The 19,339-nt window shown below is 38.2% G+C and overlaps 1 protein-coding gene across 2 annotated transcripts in view; it reads right to left on the bottom strand.

The window, feature by feature from the left end:
* slc24a4b (solute carrier family 24 member 4b) overlaps window positions 1-19,339 on the bottom strand; it is an 83,098-nt gene that overhangs the window by 5,512 nt on the left and 58,247 nt on the right. Inside the window, exons 4-16 of one of the 2 annotated variants that reach the window (XM_036582195.1) lie at window positions 18,693-18,767; window positions 18,290-18,374; window positions 15,282-15,385; window positions 12,508-12,582; window positions 11,812-11,837; window positions 11,632-11,685; window positions 9,862-10,010; window positions 7,520-7,689; window positions 5,718-5,859; window positions 3,926-4,092; window positions 3,657-3,771; window positions 2,704-2,816; window positions 1,864-1,929 (exon numbers count right to left, since the gene is read on the bottom strand). In XM_036582195.1, the coding sequence (XP_036438088.1) occupies window positions 1,864-1,929; window positions 2,704-2,816; window positions 3,657-3,771; window positions 3,926-4,092; window positions 5,718-5,859; window positions 7,520-7,689; window positions 9,862-10,010; window positions 11,632-11,685; window positions 11,812-11,837; window positions 12,508-12,582; window positions 15,282-15,385; window positions 18,290-18,374; window positions 18,693-18,767 (1,341 nt within the window). The remainder of the gene's footprint in view (window positions 1-1,863; window positions 1,930-2,703; window positions 2,817-3,656; window positions 3,772-3,925; window positions 4,093-5,717; window positions 5,860-7,519; window positions 7,690-9,861; window positions 10,011-11,631; window positions 11,686-11,811; window positions 11,838-12,507; window positions 12,583-15,281; window positions 15,386-18,289; window positions 18,375-18,692; window positions 18,768-19,339) is intronic. The other variant, XM_036582194.1, reaches the window with a different exon arrangement.

The raw sequence follows: 19,339 nt of genomic DNA, 5'->3' as shown, positions 1-19,339 counted from the left end.
GGAGACCACTTGTAAGAAGATAAGAAGTTCTCATCAGCATCTAGTGTTTAGCTGTAGCTTTAGCTCATCTGAGGCATCCTCTCTTAGCCTTCTGTTGTCCAAAGTCAGTTTGTTTGGTTGTTTGTCCTTCTCCTCAGTTAATGGATTATCTGCTCATTAACCCGTACGGACACTCGAATATCAAAATTAGTTGGAATACACATCCCTAATTTAAACAAAGCCTTTATACAAACATGGAGACATATGAGTATATATACATACATACATATACAGTCTTCAGATCTGGGTTAGGAAAGCAGGATTTCTCACTCAGTTAAAAAATTGAATTCAAAAGCAAAGCCTGTCCAATAAGAAAGGACATAAATACATGACCAGTACCAGTAGTTATCCAGTGCAGAAATTTGGTGAACTTGACAAGAGCAGAGGGACATGAGGTTGGTTGTCGCAGTGCAATTATCTGGCACACCTGCAGGAGGTGTGTAGAAATACTGATACTGAAATGTTAAACTTTAAGATTAGAGGTCATATTCTTCCATTCATTTTAATGAGGTCAAGTTTTCTGCTTGTCATAAACTAAAGGTTTAGATTCTGATGTTATTAATGTGAGGGATGTGAATGCACCTTGAAGCAGACTCATTAAAAATGTATTTTTAAAGAATATAAAAGAATAAATCTAATGAATCAATAAATCAGACTTCAGCTTCCGCTCATTTGAATGTTCTCTAAACGTTCTTGCTCTTTAATGAGACAAACTTAATCATTTCACAACACATTCAACTTGTGAATAATGATTGTGACAACCAAACCCTCCAGCATTCAAAACCTCATCACACTAATGGAATAAGTACACAATAGCTGCTCTGCTCAATTTATGCATGACATCCAAAGCCAAAGTGAAACATTCTCCATTTGTGACCTAAGTTGACCTAAGATTAAATAATACTTTTCCCTTATGATTCTCTGATTTTTCTTTTTTATCCTGTTTCATAGTCACTCTGCATCTGTAAAAGAGCTCGTCACAAAACCAATTTTCAACATTTTAGAAACCATTTTTAATATAAAACAATATTTTTAAGAGGTTTAACTTAAGAAATTGTATAAAACAGAGTCATGTTCACTTTTTATATCATTAACGTTATACTACATTTACAAAATATGTATTTTATTTTAAAAATTCATTTGTAACAGACATTTTGGTCACTGGTGTTGTCAGGACTCTTATATTACATTTTAACACAATATTTTCAGCTCTATTAAACTGCTTCTTTGGGTCGAGGCTCATCAGAGAGGAAGGCATGAGAAGCTGAGTCCACACTTGCTTATTATATTTCATTAATTTATAAATAATTTTGTTTATCAGGCAGCACATGACTTCTATGAGTCACTGGTAGTATGTGCTTTAATAGCTGGGTAATTAAAAATTTTGTCTAAATAATGTCACATATCATTTTTATTGCTGATTTTAATAGTTGCACAAGGTCACCTGACCACCAATGAGTCAGCTAATTTACAAAATTCTCAGTTTTAACTTGAACGTCACTGGTGTCACACTGTAAAATATGTTTGGAATTAATCTTTCTTTTTTGCATAAATGATAATAGGAGATGTGATGGACATATTAAGATTATTTAGTTTTGGGATGAAAGAAATTGATTCTTTAAAAATGTATCCACCTGAATTCCCACTTTAAATGGGAACGACCTGTATGACAACCAACCTCTTGTTCCCCTAAAGGGATCTTAAAGGAGTTCTTTCTGGACAAGAAAACTGCAAGTTCTTTAGAATTGGGGAAACAAAAGATTTTCAGCTCAATCAGTAAATCAAGCTGGCAAGGTGCATTAGCTATTTGAGCAGCGCACTCACAGTGAGAGCCACAGAGCCCAGCAGCAGCACCACAGAGTACACCAGCCCTCGGCTGTTTATCATCACCTGAGTGGAGAGAAGAAGACGTTATTAACACCCAACAGCACTTAATCCACTCTGCATTAAAGCCCCAGTTAGGAGAAGCCAGAAAAGCATCTGAATAGCTCTGAGATTATTAACAGACAGTGCTATTCATTACCTACACATTATTATACACATATCATATACACAGTAGCATATTCATGCCAGAACTTTAACAGTACTGCACATTTTATATTGTGTATATTTGAGCAGTAGCCAGAATGAAGTCCTTGTTTGTGAAAACATAGCTAACAAGGCTAATGACAGATTCTGATTGACTTTTTAGGCCAAATAGCATAACACATACACTCCCAGAAGAAAAGATATGAAACTGTCACTGGGGCAGTACCCCTCTAGTCACTGGGGTGCTTCCCTCAAGGGTACATTTTCAGTACCTTTAGTCAGGGAACATAATTGTACCACAATCCATTGAAATTATATTTTCTAAGTTGTATTGACTCCAAACACCCCGTCTCGTCTCCAGGCTGTTTATTTTATTGTTCTGTTTTAAAACAATAGATCATGAAAAGGTACAAACACGTACCTTTTACCTTGGAAAAACTTATTTAAGGTGCACAACTGGACCTTAAAACCACTGTTGTACCTTTGAGGGCACATTTACATTGTTTGTGCCTTGATGAACAAAAAATGTCCCTGCACAGAACCTTTATTTCTAACAGTCTAAACACAGTTATGAGTCTTTAAATTAGTAATGGGTTCTAAAGTTGCCCTTGGTAGACCTGGGCTGGACACCCTTACCACTGATCCATAGTTGATGGCCATCGTCTGCAGAGCCCAGGGAACCCCCAGCCCCACCAAGATGTCAAACACATTACTGCCAATGGTGTTAGACACTGCCATGTCCCCAAGCCCTGGAGCACAAAGATGCATCATCAATAACAGCATATGCAGCTCACAATTCAGCCATCAAATTTACCAGTTTTCCTCCTTACTTCAAATGCAGTCAATCAGCCATAACGTTTGCTTCTGTAGTTTTGTGCTGGAGCTACAAGGCTAATGTAGCTACTAAGTACTGGAAGCGTTTTATAGATAGCTTTTAAACTTTTCGTCCATTTAAAAATGGACAACAGTACATTTTTTACAATAGTCTTCCACAGGCCTGGATTTGTCCTTTTACTACTTTTTTACCTTCTCCCACACACACACACATTTTTAGGAATACACTGTATGTCCAAAAAGTATCCAGAATAGTATCTCCTTCTAATTAGTAATTTCAATTATTTTAGGGTCACCCTTTGCTAACAAAGGCATTCACACACAGTTTGTATAATCTCCATAGAAAAGCACTGACCAACAGAATGGGACATTCGGGAGCAGCCCCACATGAGCCTAATGTCTCCAGTGCTGCTGGGATGAGTTGAAGTGTTCAGGCCTAATCAACCAACATCAGTACCTGACCTCACTAATGCTTTTCTACTTGAATGCAATCAAACTCTCACAGCAATGTTTTAATATCTAGTGTAAAGCCATTTCAGAAGAGTAGAGGCTGTTACTGCAGCAAAGAGGGACAAACTCACTATTAATACCCTTAATTTCTGAAGAAATACTGGAGAATCAGGTGTCCACAAACTTTTGAACATGTAATGTACTTAGAATTTTAAATACATCCGTTTCGTTTGCAGATCAAAAACGAACGTAAACAAACATAAATGTGATTTTTCAATTTGAACTGAGATTCAAGAGACATAAACCTTGTCGAGCTACGATCAGGCTGGCGATGCAGTCAGGGACGCTGGTTCCTGCTGCCAGGAATGTGATTCCCATTATAACATCCGGAATTCCGAGAGTGTATCCGATTATAGTCACCTAAACCAACATGTAGAGTAGGAAGTCAACAAAACAAACAATGGAGAAGATAGACAGACATTTTATTATTATTATTATGATTATTATGATAATTATTATTATTATTGTTCGGAAATCATGCCAACATAGCCATCTGAGTCAGAGAGACTCTTACCATCCAGACCATGAAGTAGGAGAAGATGGCGATCCAGACGGTGGAAAGAAGGAAGGAGAGCATGAAGTATTTCTCCCAGCGAGGCTTCGCACAGTTGGGAATGGTGAAGTACAGCAGCAGCAGCAATGGCCATGATATCAGCCACTTAGTCTTGTTCATACACCCTCCTACAACACAACACAAACCACCAGATCAGCCATTCTCCTCCATTACTGCTTAGCTTTTTGGGTGAACCAGTGCTTCAACCATGAGAACTCATCATTATCCCTGACAATAACAAAATAATGGTGCTGTTTTAGATTAATTATTTCTCACTTTTATCTCATTGAAACAAGCAGAGAAATTGTGAGGAAAATACAGATTATTAATCTTCAATTCAAACCACATTTGTGTTAGTAAGTAGATAAACAGATTTTGTGATCTGAATCTGCTGAAGTTTTTGTTGTGTGTGCAGTGTTGTGTTTCAGCCTTTACATCAATGTTTTACATTTTTGTCATATTTGTCATTTTGAAAAAATGAAACAAAGTGGGAAGTGAAGAGACAAACCTGTCGATACAGAATGTAAACTGTATGTCAATGTAACTCATTATGTTACTATGTAACTAAGTATGTAATTACATAATCACATTTACACAGTAAAGCAAAAATAACAGTAATTACTCTAATCTGTTAAAGATTAAATTGAACCTTTGATTAAATAATATAAACACCTGTTTTATGGCTGGACTTTTTTGGTGCTTTTAGCCAGAAGTTTTTCTAAAACGTAATGTGTAAACAACTCTTTATTCCCAGTCGTCTGGTTAGGATGAGGGGTTTCTGGGTAAAGGAAGCTCATTCTACATCAGTTTAAAAATTGTTTCCGGTGGAGCCGCTATGATGATTAGGTAGGCCCACTGGGGCTATGGCCATTCATTTTTATCACTGCCCCATATAAAATGACTGCTTGAGTTCACAGTATTAAAATCTTAAAAATAAATCAACCAAAACACATATAAAAACACACTGGCTAAGTATATGACTTCATATATTCCATTTCTGACACTGACCAATCAGAATCCCAGTTTAACTTATAACCGCATTGCTCCTCAGCCACTTTCTTCAGCACCTTCTTCAGCATTAAAGCTACACATTTCTAACGAGTTTATGAGCATGCGTTTGTCAAATCCTGCATTAGCAGTGATTGTGTCAGCATGTTGGAGATAGGTTTGGGGGAGGGAGCAGTGGGGGCATTACCTGGACTTAAGAATTAGAATCATACAAGCGCAGTTTGTTTTAAGCATGAAAGTAGCCAAACATGTCAGATAGCATTAGATAAAAGGTACAGTTATTCAGCTCTGAATGTGACTCACTCATCAACCAGCTCATTAACACTGATGACATAAAGCCAGAAATCAGAAGCAAATTAAAGTTATGTTGGTTATATTGCTTCTGTGTGCAAAGAAAGAAATACAATTTTTTTCCAATTCTGAGCTCAGAGTATTGTGTTCTGGCTGACAAGTAAAATGGTGCCTGTTACTGCAGCTGGTTTCCTACAGCACTGTTTAAAGGACACTTATACATCTGAGTTACGGTTTTTGTTTCTGCATTGGCCCTATTATTGGGAAATCCAATATGGGAGTCAAAGAGAGCATAAACAGTCTCTTCAAACTGCCACGTATGGAAGTGAGATTAAAGTTAAGAGACAATTTAATTCTGTAGAAAATAAATAAATAAATAAATTTCTGACTTGCAAGCAGGATGCAACTAGTTGACTCATTTACAGTTCGTTTCTCCCTCTCCGCTCTCTCTTACGTGGGAGGCTGAATGGTGAGGTCAGTTCTCCGTCCTCCTCCTCGCTGGGTTTATCCTCTGGCACGTTTCCATTCTCAATGTCAGGCTTCCCGTCAATCACTGCTGTCTCCACTCCGTTAGCTCCCTGAACCAGCTTCTGACGCTGCACGCAACATCAGAGAGCAAGACATTTAAAATTTATGACAAAAATTGGATTCAGCAAGACAGAAAACTGTTTCAGATCAGTGGGTCTCAGTCCCAGAGAATGTTCGGATTCATAAAATTGAGGTGGGACAATAAATATAAGTTGGATTCAGGCCGTAGAGAATAGAAGTACGGGCTTCTTCAAGTGCCTCCGTACTTAAGACCGCAAACAACCCTTGTTCACAGGACATGATGGAATATTAACCAACATGGCAATGCAGACAGGATTAATACAACCCAAGGTTATTTTCTACAGTTAATTTTATAGCAAGTGATTCATACACACACACACACCATGTAAACCACTTATCCTTCTGGGTCACTGGAGTCTATCCCAGCTGTCATTGGGCCGAAGGCAGGATACACCCTGGACAGGTCGCCAGTCCATCGTAGGGCAGACAGACATACACATTCACAGCTAGGAGCAATTTAGCAGGTTCAGTTAGTCTGACTGCATGTCTTTGGACTGAATGACCCTGGTCGCCCGGCCAGGAATTGAACCCAGGCCATTCGTGCTGTGAGGCGACAGCGCTACCCACTGCGCCACTGTGCCGCCCTATGATTCATATAAACAAACATATTTATTTTATAGATTAATGTAACTATTAGAATAATTGTTAAATATAATAATTGTTTTATGTAAAGTAAAAGCTGTTGGAATCTTTACTGAGCATGCAGCCTATAAACATTACAAACATGACAGATTTGGACGAGACTAAAACCATTGAGAAATCATTGAGGTTTGGGTAGTAATCATGTAAAACTAATCACCTCCTAGAGCCCTGTTCAGATGCAATTAGACTTCCATGGGGAGGTGGGTAATGGCAGTTTACCACAGGACGTCTAATGTTTATGACAAGTTTGCATGGAATAAAAAATATCAGCATAAATACCAGAGATGGGAGTGACTCAACAGGAGTACGCTCTGCCTTTACTCCATAAAAGAGCAGAAAACATGTCAAAGCATTTCATTTAGCCATTAATCCGTTTACCTTAAACATCTGACTTGTTGTCTTTGTATCATTAGCATTGCTATTAGCTTGGGAATTCACAGCCAACAGTCAACTTTACTGCATAAAATCAAATTTTTCTGTAATGTTTACGTTTTGAGTTGTACACGTGAAACAGGACAGTAATGTTACATATCAGCTTAACTTTAGCTACAGAGAACACTAATAAATTGTAAATGCTTCCTTGAGTGCCTGAAGACTTAAACTCCTTTCCACACAATACAAAAGTTTCTTACTGACATGTTGAGCTGCACAGGATTAATAATCTGGGGCTCCATAGCTCGTTTAGCAGAAGGTAAAAGTGGTCAGAATATTTACTGATTCAGGAGCGCGCAGACGGTTAAAATGACTGACATGGCGGATTCAGACAGGACTAAAATCACACAGAAACACTGGTAATAATTACATTACCAGCCTCCTTGTGTAAACCTGATCCTGTCCAAATAGTGCTTAACAGCACTTAAAGATATTTTAACAAATCAAGGAAATCTGTGATCCTAATGTTTAACTGTGTCAAATCAGGATTTTAAGGGCATTTCACAATCAAAACATGTAGCATATCTAGTTTTCTGTCCACATTCACGCATCATGCACATCGTGTGACAGTACCTCAGTTATAATGAGGCGGCTGGCCATACGCAGACGGGTTTTTGGGCCGAAGTGGTTGGTGACCATCACACGCAGGCCAGCCTCAGGAAAACGGTAATTTGGAGGGCTGGCGTTGATAATCTCATCCACCATGACCACAGAACCTCGGGTGTAGGCCTTATTGGGCTTGACTGGAGGTAAAGCATAAACAGTTATACACACACAACCACAGCAAAGCATCAAAGTTTGGGGCACCTTCCATTTTACTGAAATTTCCCAAGTCATATTTCTTTATTTTACTGTTTATAAGTAACAAAAAATGCAAAGTGTTTTGTTAGCATAAAGGAACTGTGTGCTAATGCTTTGTGTATATTTTACTTCATACACTCAGCTTCATGCTGATCAACTTGATATGAGGAGCAGATTTGGTTCTAAATAATGGTTTCTTTTCCAAACTACTGTAAAATAACATATTGATCCAAAAGTGATCCAAATACATGAAAGGTTTGAGTGCTTACATCACAGCAAGGGCATGTGATATCTGGCCTATGGCTTTTTTCCCCAAAGTAGCACTTTTGTCAGTGCAGAAGAATGGTAAGCTCTAAATAGCTTTTGTTTAATATGTTTTTAATAGGTTTCTGTAGACCAAAAGAGAAAACATCCTCATTTATTCAAGGTACTCTGAAAAGCTAGGCCTTCCACCCAATGACAGCTGGGATGTGAAAAGCTAGGTGTCCCTAAACTGCTGAAACTAAACACAAAGCATCAGAAATCAAGTTTCTGCACAGCAGAACATAAAACTTTGCAAAGCAGAAGCAGAGTGGGTTTTAGTACAGCTAAACAGACAGGCAAGTAGAGTGCAAGTAGAACCAGAATCAAGAGGAATTTATTTGAGAAGGCAGAATCCACTAGAGAGTCTGCCTGAGACTTCAGGAGGAAAAAAAGGAAGATGATAAAAGGAACAGGGTGAGCTGGAGTGGGGGACTCACACAGGGGAAGGATGAGAGGATAGAGATGAAAGAAGAGGGCACAGGGGGTTTACCTCCTGGTCACCACTGGACTGAAGCAAGAAGAGCTTAACACACACAAACACAGCCAGAACTCAGCACACAACCCCTGCAGCCTTTCTCTGCTGATCTAGGCTGCTACAGACAAGTTCATCAAAACACATTCAAATTAGATACTTAGACACACAGAACTAATATTTACTTCAATTTAGTGGATAACGGCTATCGGTACTGTATACTCATTAAAACTCGGGTTTCTTTTAGCACGTAATTCACTAGCAAGTCATCCTTAACTCACTCTCTGGTGGTTGAAGTGTAAGTTCATTTAACTGCAACAATTTGTCAACAAAGTCGATAGTCAACAACACTGATCAACTAAATAAAAGCTCTATAATGCTCTTTGACCTTCATATGATCCACACTTTTTGAGAGTTTGTAATACCCTACAGGAAGTGTAGCCTCTATTATTTCCTATAACAAAAGTGCTCTATAATGCTCTATAAAGTTTATATGATTCACATGGTCATCCTGACAGACTGAGGTAGGCTAAAGGAAGTGTTGGGAGTGATATGGCTTCTACTGTTAATTAAAAAAAGCGTTCTATAAAGTTCATATGATGCACGCAGTCATTCTGACAGATTATAATAACAGGAAGTGTAGGGGGCAATATGGCTTCTACTGTGCATTTAAAAAGCGCTCTATAATGCTCTGTAATGTTCATATGATCTACATGGTCACTCTGAGATTGTAATACAGATCAGGTAGTGTAGGGGGCGATATGACTTCCACTGTTCATTTAAAAAGTGCTCTATAAAGTTTAGATGATCCACATGGTCATCCTGACAAATTGTAATACACCACAGGAAGTGTAGGGGCGATACAGCTTCTACTGTTCATTCTTCAAAAGCGCTCTATAATGTTCATATGATCTACATGATCACTCTGACAGATTGTAATACAGTACAGCAAGTGTAGGCAGCGATATGGCTTCTATTGTTTGGTTTAAAAAGCACTCTTATGTTAATATGATCTGTATAGTCAGTCTGACAGACTGTAATACACTACAGGAAGTGTAGGGGGTGATGTGGCTTGTTTTGATGCACAATAAATCAAACTGCTCATTGCATAGATGAAAATTTGAATGACTATGGTGGCAAATTGAGAGAAACAGAAGAAGGGATTATAGCTAATTAGTCAACTAATCAAATAAACAGATTAATATATGGTAGAAATTAATATTTTTAATAATTTGTCTATAATGTCTCACCAAGCTGGCCACTGAAAAATTCTGAATTATGAATCATATGCTGGCCAAGGGTGATTTTCCTTGGACACAGCCTGTCTGGTTAGCTTTACCTGAACCCAGTAAAGGCACTGTGGGGTCATCAGGGGCATAGCCAAGATAATCATTACCATCCTCCAACTCATTGCCACTCGCCGCGTTACCATTGGCCACATTCTTGTTGCCTTTTCCCATGAAAAAGGTCTGCATGCTGGAGTTGAATCTGGGAGAGATAACAGGAGTGAGAATTATTCAAGTTATTCAAATGCTTATTCAAAAGTCAGAGTGGGTACAGCACACGGCCATGTGGCGGGATTATTCTGACATGGTAGAGCATGAGGCTGAAATGCTGCACATTGGCCACAGACATTAGCAACACTCTCAGGCACCCAGCTGAAAAGGATTAACTGCTGATTCCACAAACAACTCTCAGTACAATGCCCGGTGAGGACTTTATCATGTCTCTTACTAGATAGATTTGCCATACTGTATGTCAAATTGGAAAGAAATCAAAAACGTGTATTAAATTGGCTCCTGACTCCTTAAATACTGCTTTAAAAACATATTGCTGAATATTCATAAAAGATATTTGATGTGAACTACAGGTTCTGTCTTTAGTTTAATAAATTCAATTTTTTTAGATATCCATATTTCCTAAAACCTAAGTTCCTTGAGTTTGGCTAACTGTAGAGCAATCTCTCATTTATCATGCATGAGTAAAGTAAGAGGAAATCGTAGTACTTGCACAAATAAAAAACTTCCACCATTTAAGTAACATTCACGAAAAAGTGCATACCATTTTCAGATCACAGTACTTAAACTGCATTAGTGAAAGTAGTAAATTATCTTAGAATAAATAAAAATAATGTTTCAGTTCTTGTACTTGGCTTGATGCATGTTCAACAAAAAAGCAACATCTTGTTTATCTACATGAACATGTCTCCAAAAGACATGACATACTAATGTGACATTATAAATGACATTATCTGTGGTGTACCTCAGGGCTCTGTTCTTGGACCACTTTTACTCTCGCTGTATAATATGGCCTTGGGTGAAATTATCAGTGAGCATGGAATCAGCTTCAGCATTTATACAGATGATGTGCAATTATATGTATGTTTTATGTAGTGCTTGATAAGGTTTTGAAACAGCTGTGCATACAGTACTAATAATTAAAGGCACAGTATCATTAAAGAAATAAAAGTAAAAAGGTAGGAATCTTGCATATTGAAATTGAAAGCAGACTAGTAAATCTGCAGTCATTAAAAATCTTGATGTAATTCTTGATTCCCATGTATAAATCTAAGACAAATGTTGATAAGACTGTCTTTCACCACCTGTGTAATGATAAATCCAACGAAGGAGCATGAATTACCCTATAAAAGGCTAAGATGATGATGCTTGTCTCACTTAGACAACTGAAAATCCTCTTTTACAGAAGAGTCTAAAAATAGACAGACTACTGCTCGTTCAAAAGTATTTCAGTCTTTTAGTTAATACATTTACTTTATGATTAAATGTACACAATTAGTTAATTCCTACTAAATGCCTTATATTTGTTCTTTTTTTTCATCTTTTCTTGTTCATTCATTAATTTGCTGTAAAGGACATGGATCTGTATTTTAAATGTATGAAATTAATATACACTGATAAAAATGTATCATCATCACCACTAGTCAGTGACGTGTCCTAATGAGTGTGATCATTTAACTGTTTAATATAATAATTTATGATCATTTGCAGCTGTGGCCTCTATACACACAGTAACCAGCTTTTCTGCCTATGGCACAGAGGCGACTCATTACAGGTGGCCATCTGGTTAATAAAGAGAATTCTGTACTCACTTCATTATTAGAATGTATCCTGCATACAGGACCACCAACACCAGGCTCTCCCACCTGAAAAGAGGAAAACTGTCAGAACCAGAAGTCCACCAAACATAACAAGGATCTGAAGCACAATTTTTAAAACAAATCAATTAATCAATTAGTTAATTCAATAAAAAAACACCAAATAAAACTCACCACACTATCTTTTCATCAATGATGAACTGAAAATGAGCAGAAAAAATCATGAGCGCATAAAGAGCACAAAGTGTCAAGAAGACATCACACATACTTTAAACTACTTCACAGAAATTAACGACTCAACAGTATTAACACAAGTACTATTTGCACATCTATCTGATCAACCCTTATATTCACTGCTTCCCATTTGGGTTTGTAAGTCGAAGAGGAGATGCTTTAATATGATTTGAATTGAGTGAAAAGTTTGTTTTTTTCCACATTTTTTGACATCAGAAAGTCAGAGGTACAGACTCTAAACTACTATGCAACTAACTAACTATGCAAGTCATTCTATAATCATTTAATTACATGTAATACAGCAAAATGACAATAACACATCTACAGCAGTGGTCCCCAACCCTGGTCTTGAAAATCTACATTCTTGCAGAGCCTTATCTGAATCTCAATTTGCCACACCTGTCAGCTAGTCAACCTCTTCCCAAGTCCCTGATTGGCTGGATCAGATGTACTAGAGTTAAGTAAGGGGCAGGTCAGCTAATTAGATACAGTTTGGAACTGAACTCTGCAGTAAGGTATCTCTCCAGGACCAGGTTTGGAGACCACTGCTCTCGACATTTAAAGGTGAAATGAACTCACTGTGCAGACTCATGTTTTTAAGATGGTTTGTGGAAACATATTTCATGCAGGACTTACTGCAATCAGTGCCACTACAGACACGATGTAGTAGACGGAGTCACGGAAAACAGCCCACCAGGTCAGCAGCACCACCTAACAGTGAAGCACACCATGTTCAGCTCAGAATCTACAGCTTTACTTACCCTGTGGACCCCGTGGCTGCATGATATAGAGAATATATGTGATGTGTGCTTCATTTGTGGTACTGGTTTGCACTGAAGTCCCTGTAGAAAGTAAGTCCTTCCCAAATAAAATAACACAACTCATGACATATTTACTATTAAAATGGCAAATTATGACAAAAGCTGATGTGTTTGCATGTATGCGGTTTGAATGTAATCCTGCTGATAATTATCCTATTTGTAGTATGTATCTGTAATGGCATTACAGTCTTTTTGCCTGTAAATGTAACAGAATAGCTTTTTTGTATTCTGATTATGTAGCACCGTTACACATATGCCATTACAACTACTCAGTGTTACCCACTACGTTATACCAATACACTCTTTTCAAATGACTTAGTTGATTAATCAACTAATCAAAGTATCATGCCTTGATACTTGGTTCAATGGTTCAATGAAACAATAAGAGCCATATCGCCCCCTACCCTTCCTGTAGCATATTACAATCTGTCAAAATGACTGAGCACCTTATATGAGCATTACAAATCATCACAGAGCATTTGTTTTTAAGTAGATGATGCACTGACACATTGGCCTCTGTACTTAATCAGTGTTTTTAACAGCTAATCTACTCATTAGCCTCACTGAACAGCCAAAACAGTTGTCCATATAGAGACCACTGAATACACAAGGAACCTTCATAACCCCTTCATTACTCCTTCCATCAGGGCACAGATCCAAACCTCCTCCTACAAGGAATGAAACCTCTACAAAAAACCCTCCAGCAATATCCACAGTAAACAAAACAATCTGTTTTTCTCTTTGCATCAGCCACAGCAGCGCGTCCTTATCTTGTGCTTTCAGTAGTCCTCCATGTAGTCCTGTCTCTTTGAGTTGTTTGTAAGTCCTCAGCCCAGGTCAGAGATGTTACTCTGCTTTAGGCAAATTTCAAACACAACATTTTCTCTCTCTGAACACAGCAGTGCAGTTTTTGCTTTATATTGTGAATAATACAGGGACGAAAAATTAGGTGTGACTGCTGCTTTGTTGATCAGATGTGGGCTGTAAGCTTCTGTTACTTATTAGCACCAGCACAAAACTAAAGAAGTAAATTTCAGACCCCAGATCAACTAAATAAAGTGGCATTGGTGTCTGAAGTTTGGACTAATCCACCTCTGTTCATCATACAGAAATTATTTCAGCTGACAAAACTGCCAAACAGCAGTTGTGTGTATTTGTGTAACTGTTACATAACAGTATTTCACTCCTAATAGAGGAGCAGACAGTACACATGCTACAGAGTGATTATACTGCTATTATGGTCAATCTGCTATTACAGTCAACCTGAAAGTGTACAAATAGCCCACTAATACAAGCACTATTAAACTAGTCTGCAGAACAATCGGCTGCATAACATTCACCAACTGTCTTTCTTACTTGGCTGATGGAACGTATTTGGAACCATTTTCCACTGGAAATGACAGGCTAATTCATAAATAAATGAACGTGGAGATGTTACAGAGAGTGAAAGATGTATGCGCGTAGGGGAGCAGAGGGAACAACCTAACACAGGACACAAATTAACACAAACTTTTTAAGTTGTTAAAGAAAGTCAAGCAGTGTGAGCTTCTGGCCACATTACCACATTTCCTAGCCAAGTTCTCCCACCGAAATTCAGAGCGATTTGTGAGTGTTTTAAAGAGATCTGTGCCAGAGTGTTTTAAGGACATGTAAGTCATTTTTTTCAACACAAGTCTTTTTTCGGTTACTGAGCTGTTTGTGTGAATCACAAAATTCAACCTTATATTACTTTAATCACCATCTTGTTTCCTACAACGTAGCACCGTTTTGAGGCAGCTGGCAAGCTCAAAGCAAGCACTAGCTGGGCTTAAGTTCGGCCTCCGTACAGCGGGGTTAGTTCCTACACGGCGTTACCGCTAAGACCCCTTTAGTAAGCAAAGACTAATGAAGTAATTTTAGTGTTTTTGTTCCATGTTTACACAGATTTTAAGATGAAAAAGAGAAACATCTGAAAACAGAGATTTTCTTCTGTTTTATTAGTGTTTTTCAGATGTCAGTATTTTGGTTTTAAATATGTATATTAATGAAATTGACATTAACAGTTGGTAAAGCTGTAGTTATTCAGAATCAATGTTCCATATTTTACTGATGTGTGGTGTTTTTATTTGCTGTCCTTCACTGGACAAAAATAAATCTGTCATTGTTTGACACACAGACTCATGTCAGCTTCCATATATAATTTGGAGAGTGTGTGCATCTATCAGTTGAGCTGTCTGTCTTATAGGTATATAATATATAATGCAGTACGGTTGGAGAATATATTTGCTTTTTACACAATAGAATATAGTGAATTAACTGTGTTTGCACTAATTTATCAGACTTTACTAGCAGGTGTTAAACTGACCCTCTGTCTGTTACAGTGATCCCACCCACGGAGTAAACTGTAACACTGTGCTTCCTGTCTTTTTTGTGGAATTGTACATGAACAGTAGGAGCTAGAAACAAAGTTTAAGTGTTCATTTGTAGCAGCGTTGTATGTGTTGCTTGTATAAAAACATAATTATTCCAACTTAAACATTTTTAAAGTTATTCATCAAAAAAACAATTTATTTTAGGTTGTGCTCTGCTCTCCCCTACATAAACACGCACCTGTCCAGCAAAAATTCCACACACTCCGATAATGCAGAGGATGTTGAAGACTGCAGAACCGACGATGGTTCCAACTCCCACGTCGCCATGAGTGATAAACACACCTACAAAATACAATCACAGTGACCCATATTAGCTCTGAAAAGAATACATATATAGTGTGTCTGTGTCGCTTGTCTTTCTACACACCAAATATCTGCACAAGAGCAGGAAACCTGGAGAATTCCTTCAAACAGGTTTGCTGGTATGCTGGTGGCCCTTGCTTACATTTTTCAATATATTTTTAAAAGGTCTATATTTCAAAAAAGTTAGAAATGGCAACTAAAATAGAAAGCAGTCATTAGTAAATTCTGTTTGACGTATTAAATTGAAAACAGTACAAAAGCACTATATTGTGTTTTCTTTGTAAATATACACTCATACCAAACCTGCAACACATTCCAAAAAGATTGGGACAGGAGCATGTTTACCACTGTGCTACATCACCTTTCCTTAATCATTTTGGGACTGAAGACACAAACTTATCCAGTTTTGAAAGAGGAATTTTTCACTATTCTTTTATTATACAGGTCTTCAACCATGCAACTGTACGGGGCCTCTGTTGTCAAAATAGTCTCACACCTGCACTCTCTGATTATGCAGTCATGCTGTCGTAACACATGCAGAATGTTTCTTGGTGTTGTCATGTTGAAATAAGCATGGGCATCCCTGAAAAAGATGTCATCTAAAAGGCAGCACATGTTGCTCCAAAATGTGTTCAGTTTTAATGGTGCCTTCACAAATGTGCAGGTTCCCCCGTAAACTGACCCCCAGTACCATGACAGACACTGGCTTTTGAACTTTATGCTGGTAAGAGTCTGGTCCTTTACTTCTCTGGCATGGTGAACACAACATCCATTATTTCTACAAACAATCTGAAAGGCTGCCTCATCAGACTACAATATATATTTCCACTGTGCATTTCACTCATCTGAAATGGACTGATTGAGTCCACAGCGTTTCTGGACAGCGTTCATATATGGCTTCCACTTTTACACAATACAGTCCTTGCATTTGTGAATGCAGCAACAACATCAAATTACTACCAAGTCCATGCGATGATCTCCATCACAGAAGCAGGCCAGGTTTTAATGCAGTGCCATCTGAGAGGTTGAAGGCATGCAGTTGTGGTTTCTGGCTTTGCCCTTCACGCACTGAGATTTTTCTAGACTCCCTGGAACTGGATAATATTATGCACCATGGAGGGTAAAATACCTAAAATCCTTGTAAATACTCATTGAGGAATGTAGTTCCTACAACAGTTTTTGGCAAAGTGGCAAACCTTGACCCATTCTTGCTTATAAAGCCTTCCCTGGATGCTCCTTTTAGACATTTTAAGATGTTTTCAGAACATTTAACAAATGTTGCTAGTCTTATATCACCCCTGTCCCAACTTTTTGGAATGTGCTGCATGCATCAATTTCAGAATGAAAGTATACTAAGCTTTCATTTAAATACACGTCAAAGTGGATTTACAAATGACTTCTTTCTTTAGAATAAAATGGGTTGTTTTTCTTACTGAGCCTTTAAGATTGAAGATCATTGCTGTAAAAACAAAACCTTGTATCTCCAAAATTGTAATTCCAAAGGAAAATAAAACATGTTATTTTAATACAAATGAATGAAAGAAAACTTTATTTCAAATCATTTCTGACAATTTGTGTTTTTGTATTTTCACACACTGTAAAGGTCAGCTGTTGTTCTCAGATTAGGAACAAAAGGAAGGAACAAAAATGAAGACACAAGGTTTTGTTCCAACAGCTGTAAATGAGCTCTATTCTGATTGGCTGCTGTGTATTACGCCGCATTCAAAAGCAGTCTGGGCTGAAACTGTGAGGTGGGGCCATCATGCAATGGAGTCCTTGTTCTAGCCAATCCCACAAACACTCGACTTGAGTTGAGTCGAACTGAGATCTGGGGAATTTGGAAACTCCTCATGTTCCTTGAACCATTCCTCAAGAATGGGCCTCATTCACCAACTGGTCTTAAGAAGAATTTCTTCTTAAACCCACTTATGCAGTTTTCAACTCTGACATTCACTAATGTTATCTTATTTGGGATTTATTGATAGGTAAGAACAGAATCTACACACACTCAAGAGCACAAAGGTGTGAACAGTTCTGTGGTTTAAGAACACGTCATGAATCTCACGTAGACTTTTTCATTTTTCATTAACTACTGGTCTGTGGTTTGTCCCTCCTCAGACCACTGTCTGTACTCACCACTGCTGACCAGGAGCACCACACAAGCCAGAGATGCTCAGACATGGTCTGCAGAGGAGATGAAGTTGAACTTGAGCTTTAAAAGACGGCGGTGGGATGAGCGTCCAGCTTATGCGTCTCAGAACATGACGTCTTCCTCTCGGCCTTCTTTAATAAGTACATGTGAGGTACGTTTTCTTGAGTCTGACTTAATTTTAAAGTTACTAAAAACACAAGCACTGCTTACTGCTGCACACATGAGGCTCATTGTCATGGTAATGTCTACACTAAGTGGTTCTCTATGCATGTGCATAATTTTGGATCGGATTACTTGTAATGTGCATGTAAACGGAGATCTTCATCAGACTGCTGAGTAGAGTGAGCATATAAACACCTCAGTCTGAATCTGTATTCAGAATGTATTCAATCAGATTTGTAAAAATCTTTTCATGTAAACACAGCCATTGTAGCACCTGTCAAAGTCGCTTAGGTCTTCATACTTGCCATCTTCTTCCGCATCCAATATGCCAACTACAATGCTTACCATCTAATATATACCAGACCTTGAAATGCCCTGTTGTTATGGTATAACCTATGTTATTCACATCACCCGTGTAATGTTTTGGCACATCAGTGTAAAGCGTTTAGGAAAGATAATTCGCATATAAAAAATGTTTTTCAATTTTTTGTGACTATCTGAAAATTAAAAAAATTCAGACTTATACTTAGCATTGGCCCCTGTGCACATATCTGTGTTTCTCGCCTTACCTATTACAGAGGCGAACAGCTCCGGGGCGGAGCTTCCCGCAGCCATGAAGGTGGCTCCAGCTACATCCTCACTCAGATCCAACTTCTGCAGAACACAATTCCACCACACACAATTTACATCCCACAAACACTGAAACAAACAACCAGTAAACACTGAAACACATAACCCAGGATTTACAGCCAACAAACAAACCACGTAACTGTTTACATTCCACAAAAAAACAGTTCAGGACACGTCCCACGATCCACAAACACCAAAGCAACAAAACAAAGAATTAGCTTTTGCTAAACCATTCCAATCAATTTAAGGGCAGGTTGTACTTAATCTGAGCAAAGAACAGAAAGTGGACGCTAGTGTATAATATCAAGATGTGGGGTCTGCATAAAAGATGTAAGCTTTTACCTCACAAATCTTCTCCAGAGAGGTCACAAAGTAGTCGTCACACACGATGGCTAGAGCCAAGAACATGTAGAGAGCCTGCAGTGGACAGAGCAGAGAAACAAACAGGACACAATTAGCAGTTTGTACAAAGTTCATTTGTGGCCTATAAGCTTCCTTATTTGTTAGCTACGTTAGCCTTGTAGCTTCAGTGCAATAAATAGCAATTACATAATTGCAAAGTACATCATCTCAAATAATTCAGCTCATCATGTTTAGAGATCATCAGAAGGACCCTCGTAACCTTGGGGAACTGAAGACTGTGGCCTGATTTAAAACTCTGGTCTTCTCCAGACTTGTAGAAACTAAAGTGTGCATTACTTATAAAATCCACAGGGCCAGAGGCCCGTCTAATTCTGCATTCGTCTAGGCTGGGGTCGGCAACACGCAGCTCTTTTACAGCCCTGTTGTGGCTCCACAGCAGAATTAGATTTGTAGGTAAAAATAAAATAATCCTCCTTTGCAGTAAATAAAGCTCTGCTGATCGTTCAAACACAGTTTTAACAATAAATTATCTTACAGTTAATGTATAACTGCTAATTCACCCTTTAACCCTGAAGGTCAGCACGCAGACTGCTGGTCACCATAGCAACAACAACAGTCCTGCATAG

The sequence above is a fragment of the Colossoma macropomum genome, unplaced genomic scaffold, assembly GCF_904425465.1.
Source record: "Colossoma macropomum unplaced genomic scaffold, Colossoma_macropomum, whole genome shotgun sequence".
NCBI classification, from domain to species: domain Eukaryota; kingdom Metazoa; phylum Chordata; class Actinopteri; order Characiformes; family Serrasalmidae; genus Colossoma; species Colossoma macropomum.
The sequence above is the reverse complement of the archived record's forward strand: the minus strand, read 5'-3'. Positions and strand labels throughout refer to the sequence as shown.